The 24,838-nt window shown below is 37.1% G+C and overlaps 9 protein-coding genes across 9 annotated transcripts; 3 read left to right on the forward strand and 6 right to left on the reverse strand.

The window, feature by feature from the left end:
* Positions 1–196: 196 nt before the first annotated feature.
* Positions 197–3,537, reverse strand: FDP41_001569 (uncharacterized protein; the record flags this gene model as incomplete). Its single annotated transcript, XM_044704667.1, has 4 exons — positions 197–1,192; positions 1,251–1,536; positions 1,596–3,229; positions 3,373–3,537. The coding sequence occupies 4 exons, from the start codon at positions 3,535–3,537 to the stop codon at positions 197–199; spliced, it is 3,081 nt and encodes a 1,026-aa protein (XP_044563939.1).
* A 184-nt stretch (positions 3,538–3,721) lies between these two features.
* Positions 3,722–6,985, reverse strand: FDP41_001570 (uncharacterized protein; the record flags this gene model as incomplete). Its single annotated transcript, XM_044704669.1, has 3 exons — positions 3,722–5,860; positions 5,992–6,361; positions 6,591–6,985. 3 exons carry the CDS (start codon positions 6,983–6,985, stop codon positions 3,722–3,724), a joined length of 2,904 nt encoding a protein of 967 aa, XP_044563940.1.
* A 258-nt stretch (positions 6,986–7,243) lies between these two features.
* On the reverse strand, positions 7,244–11,441 carry FDP41_001571 (uncharacterized protein; the record flags this gene model as incomplete). Its single annotated transcript, XM_044704670.1, has 3 exons — positions 7,244–7,809; positions 7,905–9,482; positions 9,608–11,441. 3 exons carry the CDS (start codon positions 11,439–11,441, stop codon positions 7,244–7,246), a joined length of 3,978 nt encoding a protein of 1,325 aa, XP_044563941.1.
* Positions 11,442–12,267: 826 nt separating this feature from the next.
* On the forward strand, positions 12,268–17,038 carry FDP41_001572 (uncharacterized protein; the record flags this gene model as incomplete). Its single annotated transcript, XM_044704671.1, has 4 exons — positions 12,268–12,559; positions 12,686–12,752; positions 12,834–12,933; positions 13,043–17,038. 4 exons carry the CDS (start codon positions 12,268–12,270, stop codon positions 17,036–17,038), a joined length of 4,455 nt encoding a protein of 1,484 aa, XP_044563942.1.
* A 92-nt stretch (positions 17,039–17,130) lies between these two features.
* FDP41_001573 (uncharacterized protein) lies at positions 17,131–18,893 on the forward strand (the record flags this gene model as incomplete). Its single annotated transcript, XM_044704672.1, has 2 exons — positions 17,131–17,580; positions 17,883–18,893. The coding sequence occupies 2 exons, from the start codon at positions 17,131–17,133 to the stop codon at positions 18,891–18,893; spliced, it is 1,461 nt and encodes a 486-aa protein (XP_044563943.1).
* A 120-nt stretch (positions 18,894–19,013) lies between these two features.
* Positions 19,014–19,580, reverse strand: FDP41_001574 (uncharacterized protein; the record flags this gene model as incomplete). Its single annotated transcript, XM_044704673.1, has 1 exon — positions 19,014–19,580. The coding sequence occupies one exon, from the start codon at positions 19,578–19,580 to the stop codon at positions 19,014–19,016; it is 567 nt and encodes a 188-aa protein (XP_044563944.1).
* A 234-nt stretch (positions 19,581–19,814) lies between these two features.
* FDP41_001575 (uncharacterized protein) lies at positions 19,815–20,705 on the forward strand (the record flags this gene model as incomplete). The annotated part of the gene is made up of 1 exon (XM_044704674.1): positions 19,815–20,705. One exon carries the CDS (start codon positions 19,815–19,817, stop codon positions 20,703–20,705), a length of 891 nt encoding a protein of 296 aa, XP_044563945.1.
* A 109-nt stretch (positions 20,706–20,814) lies between these two features.
* FDP41_001576 (uncharacterized protein) lies at positions 20,815–23,535 on the reverse strand (the record flags this gene model as incomplete). The annotated part of the gene is made up of 1 exon (XM_044704675.1): positions 20,815–23,535. The coding sequence occupies one exon, from the start codon at positions 23,533–23,535 to the stop codon at positions 20,815–20,817; it is 2,721 nt and encodes a 906-aa protein (XP_044563946.1).
* A 543-nt stretch (positions 23,536–24,078) lies between these two features.
* Positions 24,079–24,828, reverse strand: FDP41_001577 (uncharacterized protein; the record flags this gene model as incomplete). The annotated part of the gene is made up of 1 exon (XM_044704676.1): positions 24,079–24,828. The coding sequence occupies one exon, from the start codon at positions 24,826–24,828 to the stop codon at positions 24,079–24,081; it is 750 nt and encodes a 249-aa protein (XP_044563947.1).
* Between the last annotated feature and the right edge of the window lie 10 nt (positions 24,829–24,838).

Below are 24,838 nucleotides of genomic sequence, written 5' to 3' on the forward strand. Positions count from 1 at the left end.
AACAAGAAAAAACCATGAAATCAAGCAAAAACAAGGGAAATTAATTCAACATCGATGTGCGAATTTGATCCAAATCATGTGTTTTTTCGTATTTGTTTCATTTTTGTCCTTTCATTCAACAGAGCAAAACTCAAAACTTGAAGAATTTGAAAAAATCAAAGCTTGTGGAATTTTAATGCACAGGCCCAACTAGTGTTTAATAGATATATTTGGAATTGTCAAATGAAAGCATTGGGGTCTTGTACTTGTTTTTTAACATGAAAAATTCTGAAGAAGGATCCATGATCATGGCATAAAACCACTCACCGTCCACATTAAGAGGTTCGAAAACGTGCATGGTCCACGATTCCAATTTGTATTCTTGACAAAAATCAAACAACGCAGCACGTTTCAATAACAAGACACAAATAAATATCAACGCATTCCATCCAAATTCTTTCATAAGAGCGAGTAATTGGAAAATACATCTCAAATCTAAAAAATTGAAAAATAATTGTCTCAACCAGCGAGTGACAATATTGCAAATGCTTAATCCACACATTACATAAGAATTGTAGTGAATAGGGAATTCTTCACATAATATCGATTCAACATTTGAGACAATTTCTAGAATAACATTCTGATTATTGTCGATCAAGTCCAGGAATGGATTGTTCGCAAGGAATATTTTGACTTTTTCCACATCATTTCCAAAAAGTAGAGTGGCCAGAATTTTTGACCAGCTTTGAGATGCATCAAAATGCCTTTCCTCTCCATACACAGATTTAAAATAGGAAGCGAGATATTTCAATCCAAAAGATCCAATATTTTGGTTTCCACATTCTTGTTGGTCTTTAGAGGGAACCGTAACCGAAACTAGACAAGTATTTGTAATGAAAGATCGGTACTCGAGAATTGAATTACTTTGCAATACTTCAGATAAGGTTGGACAGCCCTCAAATTCTGTACCATCAAATGTTACAGATGCTTTACATGTAGAGAATGGAAATAACTGTTGTTCTCTTCTTTCTGATTTACCTCCAACCGTGGTACAAAATTGCACAATCGAGTTACGTAAATACGAGGGTTCATCAATGATAGAAGCATCTTCAGAAAAGGATATTTTCAGCAGCTCCTTCCATAAATTGCTACTGTAAAGAGATGCTGCAGCATTTAAATTATTAATAAGGCTTGAAAATAATTGTAATCCAAACTATCATCATTTCCAATGTTGTAAATGATAAAAATTTCACTACTCTGCCAAAACTTACCACACAGTCACATTCATACTCTTGCTGTACAAATGACCATATCTGGTCAACGACACTTGATATCTCGTAGGAAAAAGGAGAAAGCAATAATATTTGAGTAATGTCATATCTGAAATGATCTAAATCTTTGCGTTCAGTCTCAGGCGTCCAGTCAAACTGATCATAAATTAATTTTTCTTTGTCAATAAGTTCTGGTATGTAATTAAGGGCAACATCTGCATATGATGTCCGAACACATCCAACTTGAGAGAGCGTATAGCAATGATGAGGAAGGAATAGTTGAGAGCTGATATTTGTGGCACAATAGTTGAGAATTAAATAATTGCAAAAAAATCAGCTACCTACCTTGAAAAAAGATGATCTACACACTCGTCTAACATCTCATATTTCGAAAGAAGGACCAAGCCACGGGTTTTTTGTGTCATGTGCAACAAAATGTGCATGACTTTGTCATATAAGTTGTTCTTTTGTTCAATGACTAAATCGAGCATGTGGGTCGATTCAATCTTATCGTATAATTGCTCAATTCTTGTGATGGACTTGAATATATCCAGACCATGAAGCTTTATCGTATTTGGCAAGGAATCTGATGAAAATATCTCAGTGAGAAAGCTAAATATTCTTTCCATAATGATGTCATCAGAACTCACTTGCTGAGCATGATTGATTAATGCGTTATTGCAAATTTCACATATTGCTGTGATAAATTGCTCCGTGAACATGTTAATCTCAAAAGATGACACAAAGGACGACATCAAAAATGCAATGTAATCCACATCAAAAAAAACCGTATGCATGTTAATTAAGGCCTGCTTGGTTATTGACAAAAGTCTTCGATAGTGCATGGCATCAATAACTGCCTCCTCTTGTTCTCGTATTGCTGTCATAAAAGATTCGCATAATTTTTGAATGATATACTTGTAGTCAATAATAGATTTACAATCCTTGTTCTGAAGAAGGCGAGAACAAATGGCAGAACTATGTGTTAAAACAAAATAGGTCATTGTTTTTTGATTCTTGGATGTTGATGAAAGGCCTTCATAGACTCGATTTAGAAACTCTAATCTTGGTAATAATTTGATAATCTTTTTCCTAATTTTGAATTCTTTCATCCAGCTGGAAAACCATTCATTCTCTGTATCAAGATAGCTTAAAAAATAGTAGGCAGTGCGATTGGATAGAAGCGTAAAAGTTTTCTCCAATAATGTTTTGGAGGTATCTCCAAAGAAGCAAAGCCAATTTTTTGGAACCTCGTAGTTAAATTGGAGTAACACTTTAAAAGAGTCCAAAAGACCATGATTACTTTCTATCGTTTCTAACTGAAGTGATGATTCTTGATATTGGCTGATCCTTTCGATAAGGTGGTTCAGTAAATTAATATGAATTTCTGCAGTTGCCTCAGGAGGTGAAACTTTGAAGAAGTTTTTGTACATGGCCACACATAAATTTCGAAGTTCTTCATGCTCATCATCTGATAATCCTTGAGTAACATTCTCTAGTACAATATTCCAATGTTCGTTCGAAACAATGTCAGCTGCAAACATTTTATGAAGCTCTTTAGCTGCCTCTACTCGTGCATTAGTTTCCATGCTTTTGTTTCCAATTATTTTTGCCAGTTCCTTTCGTCGGTCACTGCTCTCGAACATGTGTGATTTTTGATTGACAAAATTCTCCCAATAAAATTCAGAGTCGGCAGAAGGAGATGTAGTGTCTCGCGTGGATGATGTGTGGCTTGATTTTGACTCTTTTTTCCAACCATGTTCCTTAAATTCTATTATGGCTCGGTCGACCTCAGCCAACACTTGGAGCAATAAATGCTCAAATTTGGGTGAGTTAATCAATTGCTCTCCAAAATTTACACTTCCCGACATGATATCAAACAGAAGAGAGTCTTCTCCTTGTTGATTAATTTTTTGTATGACATCCTTTGTGAACACGTTCTCTATTTGAGATAAGATTGCACTCACAATGTCGTATTTCTATCATAATTTTCGACACCAAACAGTCATTGGATCATCATGTGAGTTTTGTGTGTGCATCAAGATGACGATGTTCATAGAGTGTTACAATAATGTTCACAATGCTCAATCCAAGTGTATACACTTCTCATCATGTAACTTACATGAAACTGAGCATCAAGTCTCTCCATCGATAGTAAATCCCTCTCAACACCATCCGATTTCAATTTCCGATCAAAATCATCAAACGAGAACACCTTATACCTCTGTTGTAGTTTCTCTAGCACTTGTTTAATCGAACGGGCATTGATGGTCTTTCGTTTCTTCATTCTTTTTTTTTCAACACAAAATTGTTTTCCGCCAAAACATTGTAGTCATTCAACACATGTTGTGCAATCAATCTCAAACACAAAATGAATTCATTTATGAGTGTAAATAAATCCATCAATACATCAATCATGATGAGGATGCTGATAGATACTAACTCGATCCGAGAGAGAGCTATAAGGCATTCTATTCTTCAAGAAGCATGGAATGAGGAGGATGATACTGTTTCAGAGTGGAATAAATCATTCGGACTGTCTTTTGTATGGACGTTACATTGAGAATTTCATGGGTAGAGGATCCCATACACGAGTAATAGCGACGATCAAGATGAGTTGTTTCATCTTCTTTTCCAAGAGGAGGTGTCGACTGGATGATGGATCGTTCCAATAATTGAACAAACGGAAGAGACAACATGAATCGGCTGTGATGATGATCCTCATGAGATTCCTCCTCTTCATCAGCATTGTGATTCTCCAGTAGATCTTCGATCGTAATGTCATCCATCTGGTTCTTCTTCTTCTTCCTATGTCCATAAGGAACCTCTCCATTCTCATCAATCATCTTGTTTGTTCTTCCATCTATGGCAGTCTGCCTAGTTGTTCTTCGATAGGACACTTGTGGAAATTCGAGTTGATACGCAGGGAGAGTTAATTCCCACAATTCTTTTCTTCCTTCATGAAGGAGTTGAGAATTGAGTCGTTCGAGTTGATACCACACACCTTGGTGTTGCATGTGATTTCGAATGTTGCTCCATTTGGAAATATTCGAAATTCCCTGAATGGAAAGAGTTTCCTTGTCGTCCTTGTTGTCGTGATGGACCATTTCTATGGAGGCTGTAGCAGCAACACTGTTGACACTACTACTCTTATTCGAAGTAGTGGTGCTGGCCACACTCGTTCCAACTCCAAGTAATACACTTTCCAAAATGACAATAATATTCGAGAGAAGTGATTGGAAAGACATGTCGACATGTGTGAAAAATCGTTCTTCTTTAGAATCATTGCTGTTTCTGAGACGATGATGACGGTCGTTGCTGCCATAGAATCCATGACTACTTGTCCCATAGATACTCGTCGCTGAACCTGATGAGGAAGAAGAAGAACTCTGTGGATCCACACCCATAAACCAACTCACACTTTGCAGTAGGAAAGACATGTCAATGAACGTAGGATGCGCATCAAGGAAGGGTGCAACTACCTCCTCCTCTTCCTCCTCCTCACTATAACCAAGTCGTTGAAAAGATGTTCCATTCACGTCAAATAAGAGAGAATAGTGTCGAGCTCTTTCTTCCATATCTTGCTGTGAGGGAAATGCAAGTTGTGAACGAACCATGCTTGTCGTGTGCTTGTTTCCGTGCGCATCACCAGTACCACCACTATCACCACGACTACCACTCAAATGTTCTCCATATGGATACTGTTGTTGATGTGAGAAAGTATTCTCAAATTCTCTCAACGAATTCAATAAGGGTTGCAATCCTTGAATATTCATCTCATTCAAAAACATGGTACTCGCCTTAATACCTGCCTGTAAATTATTTCCAAAGAATAATTGTCGATGGAGAGAACCCTTCAGAAGTGTGTGATGGAAAGTCTTTTCGTGAATGGTCATTTCGAGAAAGGTGGAAAGTAACATTCGGTCGTCCGGACATTGCAACCTTATGGGATGATGATCAATGAGGATTCCACCTCGATGTTGCCTTGCCAAATGTTCATTCATTCGAATGACATATTGAGCCCATTTGGGATGTGTGTTTGAATGGGAGTGAGTGGTACTTGTTGTTTGTGATGAGGAGTCATTCATGGAGGATGAATGAATGGCATTACTCGATCCACTTTTGAATCGAGTAAGGGAAATGTTCGTTCGAGGATCATATTGTCGACTGAGCCCAAAACATAACTTGAGGGTCATACACACAAAACACATGATCAACATGCAGGGAGACATGTGGCTCTCAGTGAGTGGATTTTTCCAAAATGGTAAAGTGGTTACTGAATTTTCACATTGGTTGTAAATGGAGGGTTGTGAAATTTTTGTGTAAGCCTGAATGAGACGACACGTGTAAGAGATAAGAGTGTCGTATTCTTGTTGTGGAATGTTTGGAATGAATAATGGAAAAAGTGGTCGAAGAATAATTTCACAATTAATATCTGGAATTGGAATGTATCGGCGTGAAATGAAGGGTGAAGGAGTTGATTGCGTTTCATGGCCTTGTGTTTGCTCGGCACTCGATGGAACACTCGTTTGAATGAATTGCTTTCGTTGAGAGAGTTTTTTCACACGTTTCCATAATTCTCTCGAGTCGGGCATGACCCCTTCTCTGAACTAGATTATTCCATGAAAGGAATGAATAAATATAAACATACACAAAAGGTTAATGAAAAATGGTTGAAAATATCATACAATTTTAAGAACGACACAATGATGATTCTACTACTACTACATTTGCTACTCACATTTGATGCCATATTATCTTCTGTATACATGTTAAATGAAAAAGTATTACTACTAAATTTTCTAAATCGAGGATCATTTGAAAAAAGTTCAGTACACACTTTTCGATACGGAATTACTCCCGTCATGGCCCAATGTCTTAAAATTGGAAGCATGACTGGATGTCCTATAGTTGCACATGCCAAATAAATAAACACCAATGTATCATAGGATTGAAGTTTTGGTAATAAAAATCCAACAAATTTCAATTCTTTTTGTAAATATAGTTTTCGAAGTGCTCGTGCATTGACCTTGACAAATCTATGAAGAGTATTCCTAACATTGACATGCAATTGTTTCTTAGTGAGTTTGCTTCTTAGAAGTGGTGTTTTGCTGCATGAAATTGTTGTTATTTAAAGTGCCGTTAATAAAAAATTCAGTTCATCATATTTTCATTACAATTAATTATAAAGGTGAAAAATTGTAATTATCAAAAAAATCCAAAGTTTCAAGATTTGTCATTTCAATTGAATCAAAATTGAAGCATTCAATGTTGAATAAACATGATGATTTGTGTGGTCGTATCCAAAATTTTCAAATTCGCTTCAACAAAAACACCTACAATTTAACTTCATCCACAAAATCCAACCAAATATCTGCGAGAGCCTTCCTCAAAATTGAAGGGAAATTCATTCTTTCAATTAAAAAGTCTACCTGACATTGCAATACTCTCTGAAAACAAAATATAAAAGCATATCCACTATTTTGCTCACATTGTTCATCCAAAGATTGTGTTCCTCCTAATTCTGTGAACGTGAAAATATCTCTGCTCACACGACCAGTGTTTTGTTGTCCCGTTTGAAATGTAAATGTATTGTTATCTTCTCCTTCTTGGTCTCCAATTTCGAGATAATAAATAGTTTTGTTGTGTTTACTTCCAAAGCCACAATAACTGCACACTTTGGATGAGCCCATCGGAGCTCCACATTCTACACATTGTCGGAATTGGGATGACATGCAGTAAAAAATAATACTAATTTATGTTTACTACTCCTACGAGAGACTGCTATTGATGGTCGCCAAAAAGAAGAATATTCATTCAGAGTAAGTAAGTGGCAAAAAGAGAGTACAAATTACAGTAAGATTCGAATTTTTTTTGAATTGTTCTAAAAAATTCTTTCGCTAAATCAATTCGAATGTTTTTATTGGTGAATTGGGGAGCCACATCATTTATAAGTGGATTATTGATGTACTCCAATTATCACATCCTGCAATTTAATAGAATGAAGGGAAACTAAGTCTAGTGATTGCAGACTTTGAAACTTCTTCATTTGGATAGGAATGATCAAACGAATCGCGATGCAATCTGAAGCTTTGGCCTGGTTCTGAAGCATGGGATGAATCATTAATGTGACGCCAAGCATCAAAATCAATCTTTTCAGTATTGGAAAGCCAAAATTCGATTGGATTACCATAGATGACAAATCCTCTGAACATTTGCTCAATCTTGTTTGAAATTTCTGGTGGATACGCTTCAAACCAAATATGTTCGATCGTGTCGTGAACATTCTTCAGTGATACCAACTTGTATCTGTCTTCGGTTGGATCTGTGTTATAATTCTTGTTTTTGTAGTAATAGTAAGGGTTTTTCTTTTGTTCTTGCAGCGTCTTTTCACGCTCTTGAATAATGTGAGGAGGAGGAAGATGGCTCATGGCTCTAAACCAACAAGTTCTCGAGGTACCTTCCTTCAATAGAGGCAACTTGTTGAATGGAATGGGTGTATAGGCATCTCTATAAAAGTTCATTGAGGTTGGATGGAAGCTGCCAATGGCTTGAGTGCCTGAAAATGTTTCAATTCGAAAAAGATGTGAGAGTCATGACAATAGAAATTAAAAACCACTTTCAATTTTGAAAACAATTCCAAATAAAACATACCTGGATCTACTGTAATCCATTCAATGGTCTTGCTCACTCTTGATTCTTGTTTTTCATTGTTGAGGATCATGTCAATGTCATTCAATGAATAAATAAAGAAAGGTTTCCAGTCTGGTTTTCTTTCTTGCTCTGGTGGCTGTAATTTGAGTGCAGTCACTCTTGAATCGAAGACAATGGCCTCAGTTTCTCTAAATTCTTTTCTTTCCATTCGACGTTCTTGATATCGGCGACGCCAATTTGACAATCCTCTTCCAGTCTGGTTGGTGTTGTCATTCTTTTCATTCTCACTCTTCTTTCCTTGCATATTGATCAGAGCAACCATGTTGTGTGCCTTTGAAAGTTGGTCATACAAATAAGATGGAGGATATCGATCACTCTTAATGATTGACAAATCCATATAATCAGATTTCACGTTAAACTCTCCAGCTAGGATGAGCACTTTGCGTTCTTCTTTTTCTTGAGCCTTAATTGAATTGGGAGCATCATAAGGACCTAAAATATGTTTTGGATTTTTAGATTGACAAGCCAAGTCCATTGCAAGAATGCGGGCCAATCCATGCATTAAATACTCCATACTTGTGAAGGGAAATCTTCTTGGATATTGCAACAATTGATTTTGAACTTTTCCAGAATCAAATCCAGGAATAGAAACACTGAAACCTCTTTTCGCATACTTGTACAATCTGTACTCATAGGTGGTTGATTGACGATCAACATCGACCAAGTTTGTGTTGAAGGCAAGAGCTCTTCTTGCTCTTGGAGAACTCCAAACAGTTTTACCGTCGAAACCAACACAAGCACAATCGATATCAAACCCGAGCAAGACTTCGGCTGGTGACTTGTAAATTCTCAACACTACTTGAATGGGTCTAATTCTATAGCCATAGAATGTGACTGCATATTTTGTTCTCACTACCAAGATATCATCATTGATGACAGTATTTGTCGTTTTCAAGATACCATCTTCGAATAATACCTTCTCTTCTTTCTTCTCTTTTTGTCTTCTATAATAATAACGTCCACTTGATGACAAGTGTTGAGAATGTGAGTCTGGCAAAAGTAAGCGAGCCATGTTCTTCTTGATGGTTTCATAAATATGAAGAATTTTCTCTTCAGCTTCTTTTTCAGTCATGGCATATAAAAACAAATCAATATCACTCTTCTTGAAACTTGTTGGAATGTTTGGTTCTGGAATTACTCGAGCATTTGAATGGTCTGTGACAGTGGACTTGACTTCAACTTGTTTTTGTTTGTTCGATCGTCGTGTGTCATAGCCTTCGTACGTTTCTCCATATCTATATCTCGAAAAGATCGTACTATTTCCAACACTATCCAAGTTGTGGAAAGCAGAAATTGGGTACTTTTCCACAGAATCATTGGGTTGGTGGGTTGTATCTTTTTTGGTGAATCTTCTCCAAAAGCCAAAGTCATTTGTTTCATTTTCATCATCATCGTCATCAATGGTTGAGATGGATCTTGATGTGTTATTGGTTGATCTTTCCTCAAGGGACATTGGGAAAATTGTGGATACGGGAGTTTGACCTGAAGGGTCACCATCTTTCAATAGACATCCCAAAACTAGTTCAAATTTCAAGAGTGAAAATAATCCATTGACGATGTCGTGTCAGGCATATTCAATGATTAATTCAGTATATCAAAAAGTATAATAATAGAACACAATCCTCACAAAATAAATTACATACCGCCACCACCTGCTGCAAAAATACCCTTCCAGTCCAAACCTTCCAATACTCCCTGAGTGAATCTGTGCCAGTTCAATTTGAATGCTTGAATATTATTCACAAGACGTGGAGGAGAAACATGTCTCGAGTATTTGGTCTTGTCACTGAGGTCCAAAAGCTTTGGACACTTGCCAAAATCGACTCTATACCTCTCTTGCAATTTAATTTCATCTAATTTGCTGAACAAGGGAGCCAACATTAGATATGGATCATCTAATAAGGGTGAATCTCTACTTTTCGCGAAGAGTTCTCTTAATTTATCCTCTTGTTCTTTGAGCTGAATGTTGTCCTTTCCTAAAAGTTCTACTGGATAACGTAATGGATCCAAGTACTCTTGAATCAGTGTATTCATTCCATAGAATTCAGCCTCCTTCTTTAGTTGGAGTTTCTTCTCATTGGACAAATACTTGGGAAAATGATAGAATTTTCCTCCAGAAATAATATATCCATGAATGAAATTGAAGAGTTTGGGGCTTCTATCAATAAAGATACATCCATTTTGATTTAACTTGAAATTTCCTGACAACATGTACTTGGTGATTAAAAAGTTTTCATACTTTCTCAACGCAGTGAAGGGAATGGCAAAGATTTGTCCTGACACATCGACACGCACACTCAAATCACTTTCAACATCATTACCCACAAGGAAATTTTTGTAGCTTTCAACCAATTTCTGAGACATTTTCGAAACATTAATCTTGGACTGATTGACTTTTTCATTGGTTTCCTTAATGTACTGTTTGACCTTTTCAACTGGAATCAATGATGAAGAGGCGACACCAAACTCTTGCTGGTCGTCATCCATAAGATTCATGCCAACTTCATCATAATTTGTCAATGATGAGTCATATTTGTGATACTTATCGAGTAGGAATAGAATGTATTCTGACAACTTTTCAGTAAGGAAAAATCGGCTCTCTTCCAAAATATTCTCCAACTCGGTAATGTTCAATTTTTCAATACCCAATGATTTCACTCTTCCTCCTTGTCTCAAATGTTCCAAAATATATTCGAAATACTCTGGATCTCGATCCTCGAAAGAGATGGCTGATTTGTTTTCCTCTCTCTCAATACCAAATCCACTATCAAACATGACCTTAAATAGATTGTCTTGAGCACAGACATATTCGAGAGAGGATGCTGATTGAGTCTTTGAAGAAGTAGCACCTCCTTCCTCGTCTTGCATCTCTTCGGTAGCACCTTCCTCCTCTTCTTCACCTCCTTCCTCATCGACTTCTTCTTCATCTCCTTCTCCTGGTGGTCCTCTTTTCTTTGGCTTTGGTCCAGAAGAGACTTGTCCACTAATGACAATCTTTTTCGATTCAACACTGGATCCTCTCTGACCCAACAAGGTCTTTAAAGTAGTATGGAAGAAACGAGAGCCAACTTTCAACACGACCAATTCATCGGTTTGCATTTGTTCGAGAATTGAGAGATTTTCCTTCATCATCTTTTGAGCCGATGAAGCATCAGACACAAAAGAAGAAAATTCATTGTTGTTGGTGGAAGTTAACGGAGTTCTCGATAATGATGATGAAACAACACTTCCTCCTTCATCACCATGATGCTGAAATTGATCGACCAAACGCTTGATCATGGTCTCAGTCTGTTGTTGCAAAGTTAATTGATGAAAAGTCTCTGAAACCTGATCAATCAATTCACTGGTTTCCTTCTCTGCCGTGGAGAGTTCATACGATGGTGAGGATACCAAGGAGGTATCATTCTCGGAGAGTGATGAGTTCAACATGTCAGAGGATGATGGTTTTCTCTTCTTGCTTTCGTGGTTGGATGCCATGATCATCAATTTGCGTTTTTTTAAAGCGTGTGCTAATCAAGTGGTGGTTGTGCTTCTAGAAAAAGATGAACTTGTGCGCTTTTGATTTTCTGCAAATTTCAGGAAAAAGATCGTGTAACACGATGAGTGGGCCGATTACAACATCAAGATTTTAAAGGGTCTCCAGCTCGGAGAAGAGTTTCCATCATATTCACCATCACAACACCACACGTTTATGCATGAGCAAAGCAGTTTTTGGGAGAAGGCAGTTTCGCTGTGGAAAAGGACGTTCTATGGATCTCATTCTAGTCCATTATCCAAGCGAATTTCATCTAGAGCCAGCGAAAAAACCAGTTGCATAAGCCTACTGTGAACACGCCCTCTTGAATCTTTTGGAAAAGCTTTGAGGAGTGACATATTTGTAAACATGCTTTTTTTGCTTGTTGACAATTTGAAGATCAACCAGAAATAAACCATTTAGCTGTGGGAGTGATCAATGTTTTTAAATGCAAACCAAAACTTTTCTGTTAGTTGTTGTTCCAATTCCCTCAATACCGTTGCAATTCTCAGTACTAATTGTACGAGCCTCCAAACGTCGAGCAGCGAGAGAGATTGTACAGGTCCTCTCGAAGGTGCAAGATGTTGCCGGCTTGTTTTTTGTCACTTTGAGAAACTTTTTTTCTCTTCAAGATATTCTTTAAAAAAGTATGATTCACTCGGTTGTTATTGTTGTCTTTCAAGGGTTCTCAGTTAGTACTGTAATGATTGGTTATTCTCTGAGCAAACTGTAACCTTTTCAACCGGGTTTCGTTTTTGAAATTTGAATCGAAAAGCAATTTTTAAAAAAATGAATCTTTTGCATAATCCTTCTTCTCTGCAGAGGCGGAATAAAGTTGTGGATGATGATGAGAACGATGAGGACGAACAGCATTTACCTTCGTCAGCATCGGAAGAAGAGTATGAGGAAAGTGAAGATGAAGAAATGACAAACACTAAACAATACCAAATAGTAACTTCAACCAAACCAAAACGGCAGACCATCAGCCGAAGCAAAGTTTCTTCTCATTCCGATGAATCAGATAATGATGTAGATGACGACGATGAATCCAGTTCTTCATCATCATCATCGAGCGATGATGGTACGTTTAAATTTCAACCGAAAAATTATTTCGGAATAATGATCTCTTAAATCTTTTTTTAATATCAACCAACTAAAATATTTCAAACACATCCAATAATTGAAAATTCATACAAATTATCATTAGACGATTCCGATTGGAGCGTAGAGGAGCGAGATGGAGAAGATGTTGTCATTAAGAAGTACAAGCATATGTATGTTCAAATTGGAATTTAAAACTTTCTTTGACCTAACGTTTTAAAATTTCTCTTGCTTTGACCTGTCACATTTTACAGAGGAGAAGATCAAAATCCAACAACACCGGTTACTTTTCAAGAAAAGAAATCAGATTTTCCGATCAAAGTCAAAGATGATAAATGCTCTATCGGATTATCAGTAAGTATTTTGTAATTGAAAGATCGGTCTTTTATCATGCATCATATTACTATGCATTGTCAAAAAATTTTCAAACTACTCAAATATTGTTTTTTAAATAATACATTAGGGTTATTGCATGATTCATGCAACTCATTGTTTAGAAAGTGGAGCATACTATTATGAAGTAAAAATTGAAAATAATACTGAAAATAATTCAGTTCCTGATTATGCAAGGAAACCTCACTACAGAGTAGGATGGTGTTTGAAAGGAGCTTTTGACAAAGGTCCATGTGGATTTGATAAATTATCCTATGGCTATGGCAGCAAGGATGGAAAAGTATATCACAAATCAAAAGGGATTCCATACGGAGAACCTTTTGGAGAAGCTGGAGATGTCATTGGATGCTATATTGAAATTCCCAAAGTCGAAATGCCACCCATTAAGTACATAGAGTCTGCATTTTTTGGTGATGACGGTCAACAATACAAGCAATTCACTGCAACTTTGGATGAAAAGGCAGTTGTTGGAAGCAAAATTGTTTTCTTCAAAAATGGAAAGTATCAAGGAATAGCATTTTCAGACATAATGTTTGGAGCATATTTTCCAGCCATCTCACTCTACATGAACGCATGTGTCACAGTTAGATTCGAAGCAAATCAATTTCAGTACAATCCTCATGACTGTAATCCTGAAATTGTGAACAAAAATTGGAAAGCTATTGGAGAATTAAGAAAACGTACCAAACCAGCTTCACAAAAACCTCAAAACACACCATCCAAAGACCTTGAGAGAGGCGAGTTTAAGGCACCAAAACCACGGCACAGAGAGGCCCTGAAGAGTAGTACAGGAAGCATGGTAGAAGCGGCAAGAAAATTGCATTCTTCTCCAAGTAATCCTAGACATTCAAAAATTGCGTCTGCCTCTACCCAATCGATTCCACTTCACAACGATGCAGTATCTAAAAAACACAAAAAGAACAAGTCAAGCTCAGCCCACCCAAAACAACCAAAACAAGCATCCGCTACTGCTACTCACCATTGTAGTGAAGGAAAGAAATCTTCTTCCTCTAAACACAACAAGAAACCTAAAGATCTGAGCGGTTCTGATATTCTCCCATCAACTTCTCTCAGTGCAAGTAGTACTCATATGAATCAAGGTCTTGAAACTTTAACAACTTCTGGTACCGTTCCAAATAATACGCCAAACATGGATCAAACAAGCGCTCCAAACAACGACATTGCTGTAAACAGTTCCAAAGCAGAAAATACTGTCACTCCAATCTTGCCACAAAATATTGAAAAGAAAAAGCCAAAAAAGCATCATGAAAGTTCTAGCGGGCCAAAATCAGAGTTTTCAAAGAAGGATACATCCAGTTTGCCAGAGAAGGAGCCACAGGACCTTTCCAAACCTGTGAAGGTGGTGGAAAATGTGCCTGCAACCACAATAGAAGAGAAGGCAACAAATAAGCAACAACAAAAAGATGACACAATCGTGACAAGTTCTAGTTCTATTGAAACCAACAACCCTGTGAACCAAGCCCTATCGACCACTCTCCAACAAGAATTTGCTCAAATAGGCCTTGCCATCTCAAATATTAAGGACTTACCTAAAGTAGAGACAAAAACGCTTGAACACCCGAACACTAAGAAAGCTACTTCAAAACTTGAAACGGACACATCTCCACGATTGTTGAATCCTCAACCACCAACAGCCATGCTCTCTGTGTCAGCAACAGTCGCTTCGGTCTCAAATGAACAACAAGATGCCATTCTGGCAACACCAAGCATTGACATCTCACCTTCTTCTACCATTCCACCAGCAACTACAACGTCACACCAAGCAGTTCCTCCGATCTCTGTAGCAACCACAACAGCCACCACTGCCACATACATTACAAACATGTCCGATAAACCTTTGGCACATTCTACAACAGCAACACCAACTAAGGAACGAAAATCCAAGACCGCCAAAGCTGAAAGTTCTCTCATGGTGATGGCTAGAAAAACTCAAGTCGATCACAATCCAAAGAAAGGAATTGGCTTATTGAAAAACAAAAAGGATGAAACTGCGCAACACAAAACACCACTTAAAAGGAAGAATTCTCTTTCGAAAGAGGAAGAGCATGTTGCTGTTCATCATCACACCACAAAGCTAGTGGATCCACCAAAATCAGCCCAAAAGAAAAAACCTGAAGAGTCAAAGCAAGCACTTACATCATCCTCGGAAGATGTCAACAATAAGATACTTGAAAGTGGCTCCAATGTTGTGGAAGCTCCTGAACAGCAACACTTGACTGTTGCTGCTACTGTTGATGATTTGTCTCCAACAAACAAGAAGAGAAAAACCAGCAAAGAAATTCCCTATGAACATCCTTCAGAAAAGCAAACTGTTCGTTCCGAATTGACTAGTACACAACACACTCACATAGATACTATCAATTTTGCTACTAAGGCGTCACAACCAATTCAACAACAGTCACATCCAATGAATCCTCAGCAATTATTCGAGCAACAACTGTTAAGTAGTGAGAGACTTTCAGACGTGGAACAAGGCACACCCAATACTAGGCAACAACAAGCACAGCGCTCACAACAACCTCAACAACAGCAGCCAATTCGGCAAGAACATGTCGAACAATTTATGCCAAATATGCTTGTTAAGCAAAATCAATCATCTTCAACATTCAATCCTCAATCTCAAGAATCCATGATTCGATCTAGGAGTAACAGCTTTCAAAGCTTGTTAAATGCGCATCCACAACAACAATCGCACACTCGGACGACTGACCCTCAACAAGTTAATCCGCCTAATGTAAACCTCACAAATTATCAAATTAATAAGCCATCACAACACCAGAAATTCGCTCCTTTACAGGAAACTAGTATGCTAAATGCATTCAATAATTTATCGACACCAATGACTGATCAACAACAACCTTCAAATAGCACTGTTGTGTCGTCGTCCAGAACGGAGCAATATTCTGCACCCATGTCATTCCGTGAGCTGCTTTTTACTCCAACAGTCCCTACTTTCTCACAACAACCTCAATCTTCTTTGTCGACAAACGTTCATGCCCACCAAATTGAATCATCAACCATGCAGGGTAATTTAATGAATCATCAATCTCAATTCAATCCATCAATATTGATGGCTCAGTCGCATCATCAACAAGCTCAACAATCACAACAACAACCGCTTGCCAATAATTCATCCATTCCATTACAGCAACCACGCATCTCATTACTTGCAGGAAATGATCAGAAAGAGCAATTCTCAATGAGCAATACTGAGACATTTGTGGATTCCTTTAACAAGTATATGGCTCCTAGAAAGCTTAGCGATCCTCCACAACCAGCAACCCCTGTCTCTGCTCAGTCACAACAAAGGAAGCAAACATTTAATCCAACTCAGTTCATTCAACGAAATGTTTCCAATGCTGCTTTGCAACACAATCATCCAAGTGGCAGTAGCACCTCTGGTAACTATCACATGATGTCACAGCAACAACAACAACAACCAATTCAACAATCAACTTCAAATGCTTACCATCAAATCAGTCAACCTTCACAGAGTAATCTCCCACAAACCAACTCCACTGTGGCAAGTATGCATCAACCATATGCTCAACAACAACAAACAAACCTTCATCAAGCACAAATGCGTCCACAATTTGGCAATTTTGGAGCATCCATCATGTCAGATAACCGAAGTCAACAATTACCCTCAATTTCTGATTCGTTCACAAGTGCAGCTGCCAATAGAAGTTCTTTACTTACTTCCATGCCTCAACAGACATCCACTCAACCATTTCTGAAACAACAAATGCAACATTCACAACAATTTCACCAGCAAATGAATTTGAACAGTCCTACCGCATTTCAACATGTTCAAAACTATCCATCCCAACATCACCAACAACAACACTTCTCCTCCTCTGGCATGTCACAAAATACAGTGGTTATGTCTCAACAATCATTGTCGTCCAACCACAATCCTTCCTTCATGATGCATACAGGCAATCCACAACAATCACAACATTTTGCACAACAACCCTCACAACAACAACAACACAATCAATATTTATCCAATCCCAACAATTACAGAGGAAGTTTTCAACAATAAACATGACTCCCAATTATTATTATAATTTAATTTAATAATTGATTGGCCTCAGTGACATGTCTCTTTCACACCGGGGTTTATTTTCAAAAAAAATGAAAATCTCCACCAAAGGTGTTGGCAGATATGGTGTTGTGATGATGATGGCGTTGATCATTGTCATCATCACAATAATGACTAGTACAATTGTCAACACCACCCGAATCCCACAAGAATGGAAGTCTCGATCCATCTATCAAATCATCACTGATCGTTTCAGTCCCACCAATTCCAATCCCAATCAATCCTGTCTTTTATACACTTATTGTGGAGGAACATTTATTGGAATAATGAATCATTTGCAATACATTAAAAATTTGGGATTCAATGCCATATGGATCAGTCCTATTGTGTTGAATTTACCCAATGGATATCATGGATATTGGATGAAAGATTTATTTCGAGTGAATCCACATTTTGGAACAGAGAGTGATTTGTTGAAATTGGTCAAGACTGCACAATCGATGGATATTTGGGTGATGGTGGATGTGGTGTTCAATCATGCGGTAGGTTTATTTATATACATATGAAATATATCATTTGTTTGTAAACATGTAATAATCGGGGTGAAAATTATGTGTCGCCATGAATGGATGATTATTCAATAATTTTCACACAACTTTAAATTATTATTCGAAATGTTAATTTTTAATTTATTTCGTTTGACTCTCAATATTTATTTCGTTTGACTTGTGTGTTGATTTACATTTCATTTGACTCTTTACCCTCTTGGTTCATTTATTAATTATTATTAATAATTTTTATGAAATTTCATACCTTTCGTGTACACTTCTGCACACATTTATAGGGACCAGTTGGTTTTGATTTTGCAGAAATTTCACCCTTCAATCAATCTTCACATTATCATGCCTATTGTGAAATTACAGATTGGACCAATCAAACACAAGTGGAAATTTGTCGACTTGCTGGTTTACCAGATTTGGATCAAAGCAATTCATTTGTTTTTAATACTTTAAATTCATGGATTTCAGACTATATTATTAATTATTTTGGATTTGATGGCATTCGAATTGACACTGTGGCTGAAGTTCCAAAATCCTTCTGGGCCAATTTAAAACAAAATATTCTCATTCCTAAAAATGGTAATATTTTTGCCATTGGTGAAGTTTTTAATGGAGATTTAAACTATGTGGCTCCCTATGCCAATATTTTGGGCAGTACACTACATTATCCTCTCTATTTCACATTAAGAAATATTTTCACTCAATATGGGTCCATGTACCAAATTAGGAATATCGTGCAACAAGCAAGATCTCTTGTGAAAGACACCTCCGTATTGGGAGTGTTCATTGATAATCATGACAATCCAAGATTTTTAAATTTCAACTCGGATTACAAACTCTATCAAAATGCATTGACCTATGTGCTAATGTCAGAAGGAATTCCAATTTTCTATTATGGAAGTGAACAAGGATTTTCAGGAGGAGTAGATCCTCAAAATAGAGAACCTTTGTGGACCACCAATTTCAATGAAAATTCATATCTGTATCAATTTGTTCAAAAAATTACCAAGTTTAGAAATATGCACATTCAAGAATTCATTCAAAATCCATTACAAGTCGAACGATATGCTGCCAATAATTTCTACGCTTTCACAAGAGGTCAGATTTTTGTGGCAACCACGAATGTGGGTTCCAATTACAATCAATTGCAATACACCATTACATATCATCCGTATCAAAATGGACAAGTGTTGTGTGATGTGTTTTGGCCACAAGATTGCATTACAGTGACGAATGGACAGTTCACAATTACCTTATTGAATGGAGAATCAAAGATTTTTTATCCACAACATTAAAGAGATGCAATATTTCAGTATTTTTTTTTGTAAACTCGTTCGAATCAATAAGATTTAAAGAGTCTTTTAAATACAATTAAGAATTTCAACTATATTGTTGAAGAAAACTAGTTGTCGTTTTTAATCATGATTAAACAAATTGGGAGCCAAGCTAATATCTTCAAATCGACAAAATGGTTTCGATGCACAATTTCCATAACATACAGGTCCTCTCTTCTCTTGAATACAAGCATTGAGACACTTTTGACATGCTTGTGATGTTTCAAGTGATGATTTTCTTGTTGTCTGAAGATCACTTTTCAACCATCGAGCAATTTGAAAATTTTTCAATTGATGATCTGCAAGTAATGTTTCTTCTTTTATGATCTTTGGACTCTTTATCGATGGTTGGGAATTCTTCTTCTTATTTTTCAACTTGTTTAAATATTGAATCAAAATATCCCAAATATCATTCATGCGATGTTTTCGATCTCGAATTGGTCTTAAATGATTCGATTGAAGCAACGTCGATGGATGTTCTTGAATGGTTGTTGACTTGGATGGCATTGTCGATGGGTGATTGGTTGGAATTTGAATGGCATGTAAACAAGTTGAAAGTAACATGAATGTGAAAGCAAGAAGAAATAATAGGCTGCTTCTCCGATGAGAGTGGAAGAGGGTTTTGGTTCGTTGTTTTGTGTTGGTCATTTTTTTCTTTTTTTTGCTCGATTATGACACTTGACAGGTGGTCATTGTCATAACCATACATTTCTTTTGAAACCAAGATTATTCTATTAGACAAGAATTTTCAAACAACATGATTTCAACTGCAGCAGGGCTAACACTTGTCGCATTGAAAATTGTTAACAACTTTTTAAGAAATCAATTTATTGTTAATGCATTGAAAAAATTGTAAACAACTTTTTAAGAAATCAAAAAAAAATGAAAAAACAAAATCCTTTTGTTCACAAGAAAGTCAACTCCACTTCGGGCGGTGGTAAAAAAGTCATTATAGGGAGTTTTGTGAATGAAGATGATCATCAGTCGGCATCATCACCATCTGGCGCAACCATTACAAACAAAACAACAGCGAGTAGTAAAAGATCAAATTCATCATCAACAAGGGAAGATCATAAGAGAAAAATTGAAACAACCGGATCGGAACACCAGCAGACTCCTTTCACGTCCTATCCGTTGAGTAAAAAGAAGAAGGATTCCGAACAACAACCAAATGTTGGCCGAATCACAGAATCCATGATGAGAGCCTCCATGGTAAAACCCGAATCGGATTCAACGTCTTTATCAAAAACAACAGAAACCTACATCAAGCCTCTTCCAGCTAACTTTTTTGATTCAGCACCATCGGAATATGATCAAAAGAAAATTCAAGAGGGTTATAAAGATTTAACAAAGAGTGGAAAGAGTTCAGGTGTTGGAGCGGAAACAATTATAAAAGACAAGGGATTTGCTATGATTGTAAATTCTGCTGTTATCAAGAAGAAGATTGATAAATCGACGACAGATAAGTCATCCTCCGCTCATCGACAAACAAAAGCAGAACGAAATTTGGAAGCACTAGAACAAGAGTTGGACGAAAGAGAAGACGCTGAAGAAATGAAACGACAATTAGAAGAATTTTTGAAAATTGAAGAAATTCGTAAACAAACAGAAGCTCTAATGTCTAGTAGTAAATCGACCACGAAGAAGGATTTGAACAACAAGGAAAATTCTGAAACTATGGATGCGAATGACTCAAAAACAACAAAAGAACAAGATGAAAGTGATGACGAACTGGAGATGAATTGGAAATCTAAATCTCTCAAGAAAAAATAGAGATGCTTGTTCTTGTGAATGACATTTGAAAAAGTTCTGTCACATATTAAGGTCTTGTGGAGTCTCCATAAAAAGATACCTCACACATTCATGATGGATAACATATTTTTTAATTATGAAGTGGAGCAATAGGATTAATCGGATAGATATTGATATGACTATATGAAAGCTCTCGCCCAGTTTTTTCAAATTCTTTCCGTATTAATTGTTCAACCTCGCTTAGCGTTGTCACTCCAATATGGCAAGTCCAAAATTCCTTCACAAGAATTGAATATTCAAGTATGATATGACACTCCTTAAATTTTTGCACAAATAAGGTTACTAACGGCAAGGTAACATATTCAATGAAAGAATGCTGACATTTCGCAACATTACTTCTGTCTCTATCCATGAATGGGCTACCATCCAGGTGAAGCTCTTTTTCTTTGTCACCTTGTAAGAAAAATTCTTGTTGTAATCTATTAATCCAAGGCAGATGCAAAAACAGGGGTTTGGACGTATTTGATGTGTCAGCAACTTTGAGACTCATCTTTAAAAAGAAAATTTTTTCTTGCGCCAAAAGCTCAGAGTTCTGCTTTCCGACGTCCATCATTGCTTGCATTTGATTCATGAAACCTTGTTGAAAAGATAAATCTGTAGCGCCAACAAGACCTATCACAATTTCTCTCACGTATCTCCTTTGCTTTGCAGTTAGACCTCTCAAAATATTATACTTGTCATTCTTCAGTAAGGTATAGAAAGATGCAACATGGTGACTCTCGAGAACCGACTTGTCGTTATAAGTAATGGCAAGATCAGAACATGACTGAATTTGATATTGATTCGTCGTTCCTGGATGTTGGAAATCGTGCATTGTTGCAGCCAAAATTACAGCCAACAATTCTTCTAAGGACAACAACGGTATTATTCCAATAGCTTCCAAAATAAACATAAAGGTATGCAAAACATCAGCAGCGTGAATGTGGTTGTGGAAAGGATTAGTGCCATAGTTCAGTTCAACATGTCGTAAAAAAGTGTGTAAAACTTCTTTGTCAATATTAAAATGTTCAATCAGGTTGTACTTCCTTAAAAAGTAGTGAACCACAACATAAAGAGGATTTCCTTTCGAAGCGTCATTCAAAACAAAAATATCAAAATCATATCGTTCAACATTTTTCATACATTCTTGAACGTCAGGATTACTTTCAAGCAAGGATAATGCACCTTCCAAAGGCTGTCTTTTAAATATGTTTCCTACTCTGATTAAATTTGCAATCGTCTTCCATCCAGCTTTTTCTTTTGTTCTTGGTTTAACAAAGGTGGAAATGAAAGCGTTGACCTCGTTGTCATGGCTTACTTGAGTGGGTTTTTGTTCTTCCTCTGAAACATCCAATGTTTTTGCAATAGTCTGTATAACTAGCGAGAGCTTTTGTTTGTCTATACAGGTTATGGACTCATTTTGATGGATCTGTTGCAAGAATTTTATCACTTCTTGAACTTGCATTGTCGGAGGCTCTTCTGGCTGTTGAAGCGACATTGACATCGACATTGAGGTGTCTTGAGGATGTATCATAGACATGAGGTTGACGCTGTCTGATATATTTTGTGTAGGTGAAGGAGGTTCAATCGAAGTTGTTGGAGGAGTTGAGGTATTTTGAGTTTTTGTTGTCTGATTTTGCTTGTCTTCGTCATCCTTCTCTATTCGAACAACACCATCTTCCGAAGGCTCGCTCTCTTCCAAAGGGCCTACTGTTCCATAGTCTGTGTTTACCGTAAAACTTGGAACAATATTTGTTCGATGAAAAGTAGCTCTGACATGCTTTGAAAAACCTTGATAATAGGCATAAAAAGAAGTCACTAATTTACAAAATGAGCTGTTCACCATTTGGCTCGATAAATCGGTCAAATCAGGAATATGTTCAAATAATCTAAAAATGACAGTCTTATCAATATCTTCAGGAGGATATCTTAGTGTTAGACTCATTCTTAAGGAAGAGGAGGTCTCTAAATCAGAAGCGAGAGAATAACTTTGTGAGCTGAAAGCAGAAGTTAACATGTCTAGCATTCTTCTATGTCTAGATTGGGCCGACAATGATATTGCAGAGTCGTCATTGCTGTAGAATCTTTGCAAAAATCTTTGATAAGAAGTCTCGTAAACGTAAAATTTGGATTTCAAATCCGAGGTAAAAATTATTAATTCGTCCATATTGTTGATCATCAAGCTAACCAATAATGGTTTTCCATCCAACAAAATGTCACCATGAAAACTCAATAAGTCGTCTGCCCTTAACAAAGATGAACCCGCGAAGGATTGTGTGCTATTCTCCCGAAGTATAGATCCTACAAATGATTCATCATCATCATGATCACCACTTGCATGCCTAGTGGAAAAGGACCTTCCTAGCATTGTAACTAGGGAAGCTCTTGTTATATTACTAGCGGAAAGAGATCGATATTCGTGCTGCCGTCGTGCACTCAAGGAGCCATCTCGAAAATCAGCGTCCAGCGACTTACTGATTTCAGCGTTGTTGCCATTCGTTGGTTTAAGGGATTGTCTCCTGCTACTGCTCACCGAAAGTGAATAGCTTGTGGGGGGAGCTTGTGAGAGGTATTGTTGTTGTTGTTGTTGATAGTGTTGTGGTGTTGATGATGATGCAATACTTCGGAAGATTCCACTCTGAGGTGTGCTTGGAACCCCCTCAATGACGAGTTCAATTTTTGATTCATTGTCCATGATCATTAGCGAGTGATTGTCCTCATTATTGTTGATATTGTTGTGGTGTTGGTGTTGGTGTTGATGATGTTGTTGTGGTTTAAAGTGGTTGGAGGTTCTTGAAGCACCACTTCCCATTGTTTGTTGTTTTGTTTGAAAGAACAGTAAATTTGATTAAGCGGTTCTACTACTGAAAGCACGGAATGTTCTTCAATGCTTTGTTGAGGAAGCTTTGTGATCAGCGCAAAAATCATACAATTCTATGGAAGCCTTGATGAAAGTTCCTTTTCAAAATAATAACTCGATTCAAATGAATTACTAAATGATTTCCAAACCAAAAATTCGGTATTCAATAAAAAAACACCTGTCGCTGCAGTTGTTGGTGTCGTCACTAGATGATGATGATGATGATAGGCTATGATAGGAACCAATCGTTTTTTGAAACCAATTTTTCAACGAGAAAAACTTGTTTTGCTTGTTCCAAGTTTGGCGGCAAAGTTTATTCAAGACCTATTAAGGGCAAAACAGCTTCTTTAACAGTTAAAGAATCGGAGACCTTTTAAAAAAAAACTCCTCAATTCGCAACGTTGCATTCCACATGTGATAGGTTGAAATTTTAAAGACTCGAAGTGACTCAAAAAACTGATGTCTCTATTATTGTGGATGAATCATCCCTTAAAATCATTCATTCAACACAAAGGAACGTAATTCATCATCGGAATGTACTCTCTCCAAACGATGATCAACAATGGTTGAAAAATCGGAAAAGATAAAGTGACCTCTGAATTTTGTTTCAGGTCCTTCCAGGAGTAAGTGAAACCAAAATGCATCATCGACCCACATCTTTTCAAAAGGTATGCTATCATAGTCAAACCATTGTGGTTGCATTTCTTCAGACTCGGATATTTCTCCAGAATATTCACTCGTCGAATATACATGCACTTCTAAAACATTTGGCTCAAATTGTGGATCAAATTCAAAGAAAATTAAACCTCTCTTTTTCAAATTAATGGCATGAATACCACACTCTTCAAATAATTCTCGATGAGCAGCATGCAAGATGGAGTCATCTTGTTGTTCAACTTTTCCTCCGAAGCCATTAAATTTGAGATGACCAAATCCTCGTTTCTTCAATCCCAATAATAATCTTTTTTTATCGTGCTGCTGTATGAACACAAGTGTGAGGGGTTTTATTCTCTTTTGAGAGAGCTTTTCCTTGTTGAAGTAAGTGTTATTGGTGTGATGATCCGTCATCTGGGTCTGTGAATTTTTTATGTGGTGGTGAGTTGTTTCGTTTTTCACACCTGCGAGACCTGCGAGCAAGAAGGTCGTCAAATTTCTCACACACTGATAAAAACTCACATTTGTGAAGTTCAAACTTTCTTCTCCTCTACTACCCAAAGCAAACCAAGAAATGAAGCAGCTGCTCATTCACAATACA

The sequence above is a fragment of the Naegleria fowleri genome (assembly GCF_008403515.1).
Source record: "Naegleria fowleri strain ATCC 30894 chromosome Unknown tig27, whole genome shotgun sequence".
Classification (NCBI taxonomy): Eukaryota; Heterolobosea; class Eutetramitea; order Acrasida; family Naegleriidae; genus Naegleria; species Naegleria fowleri.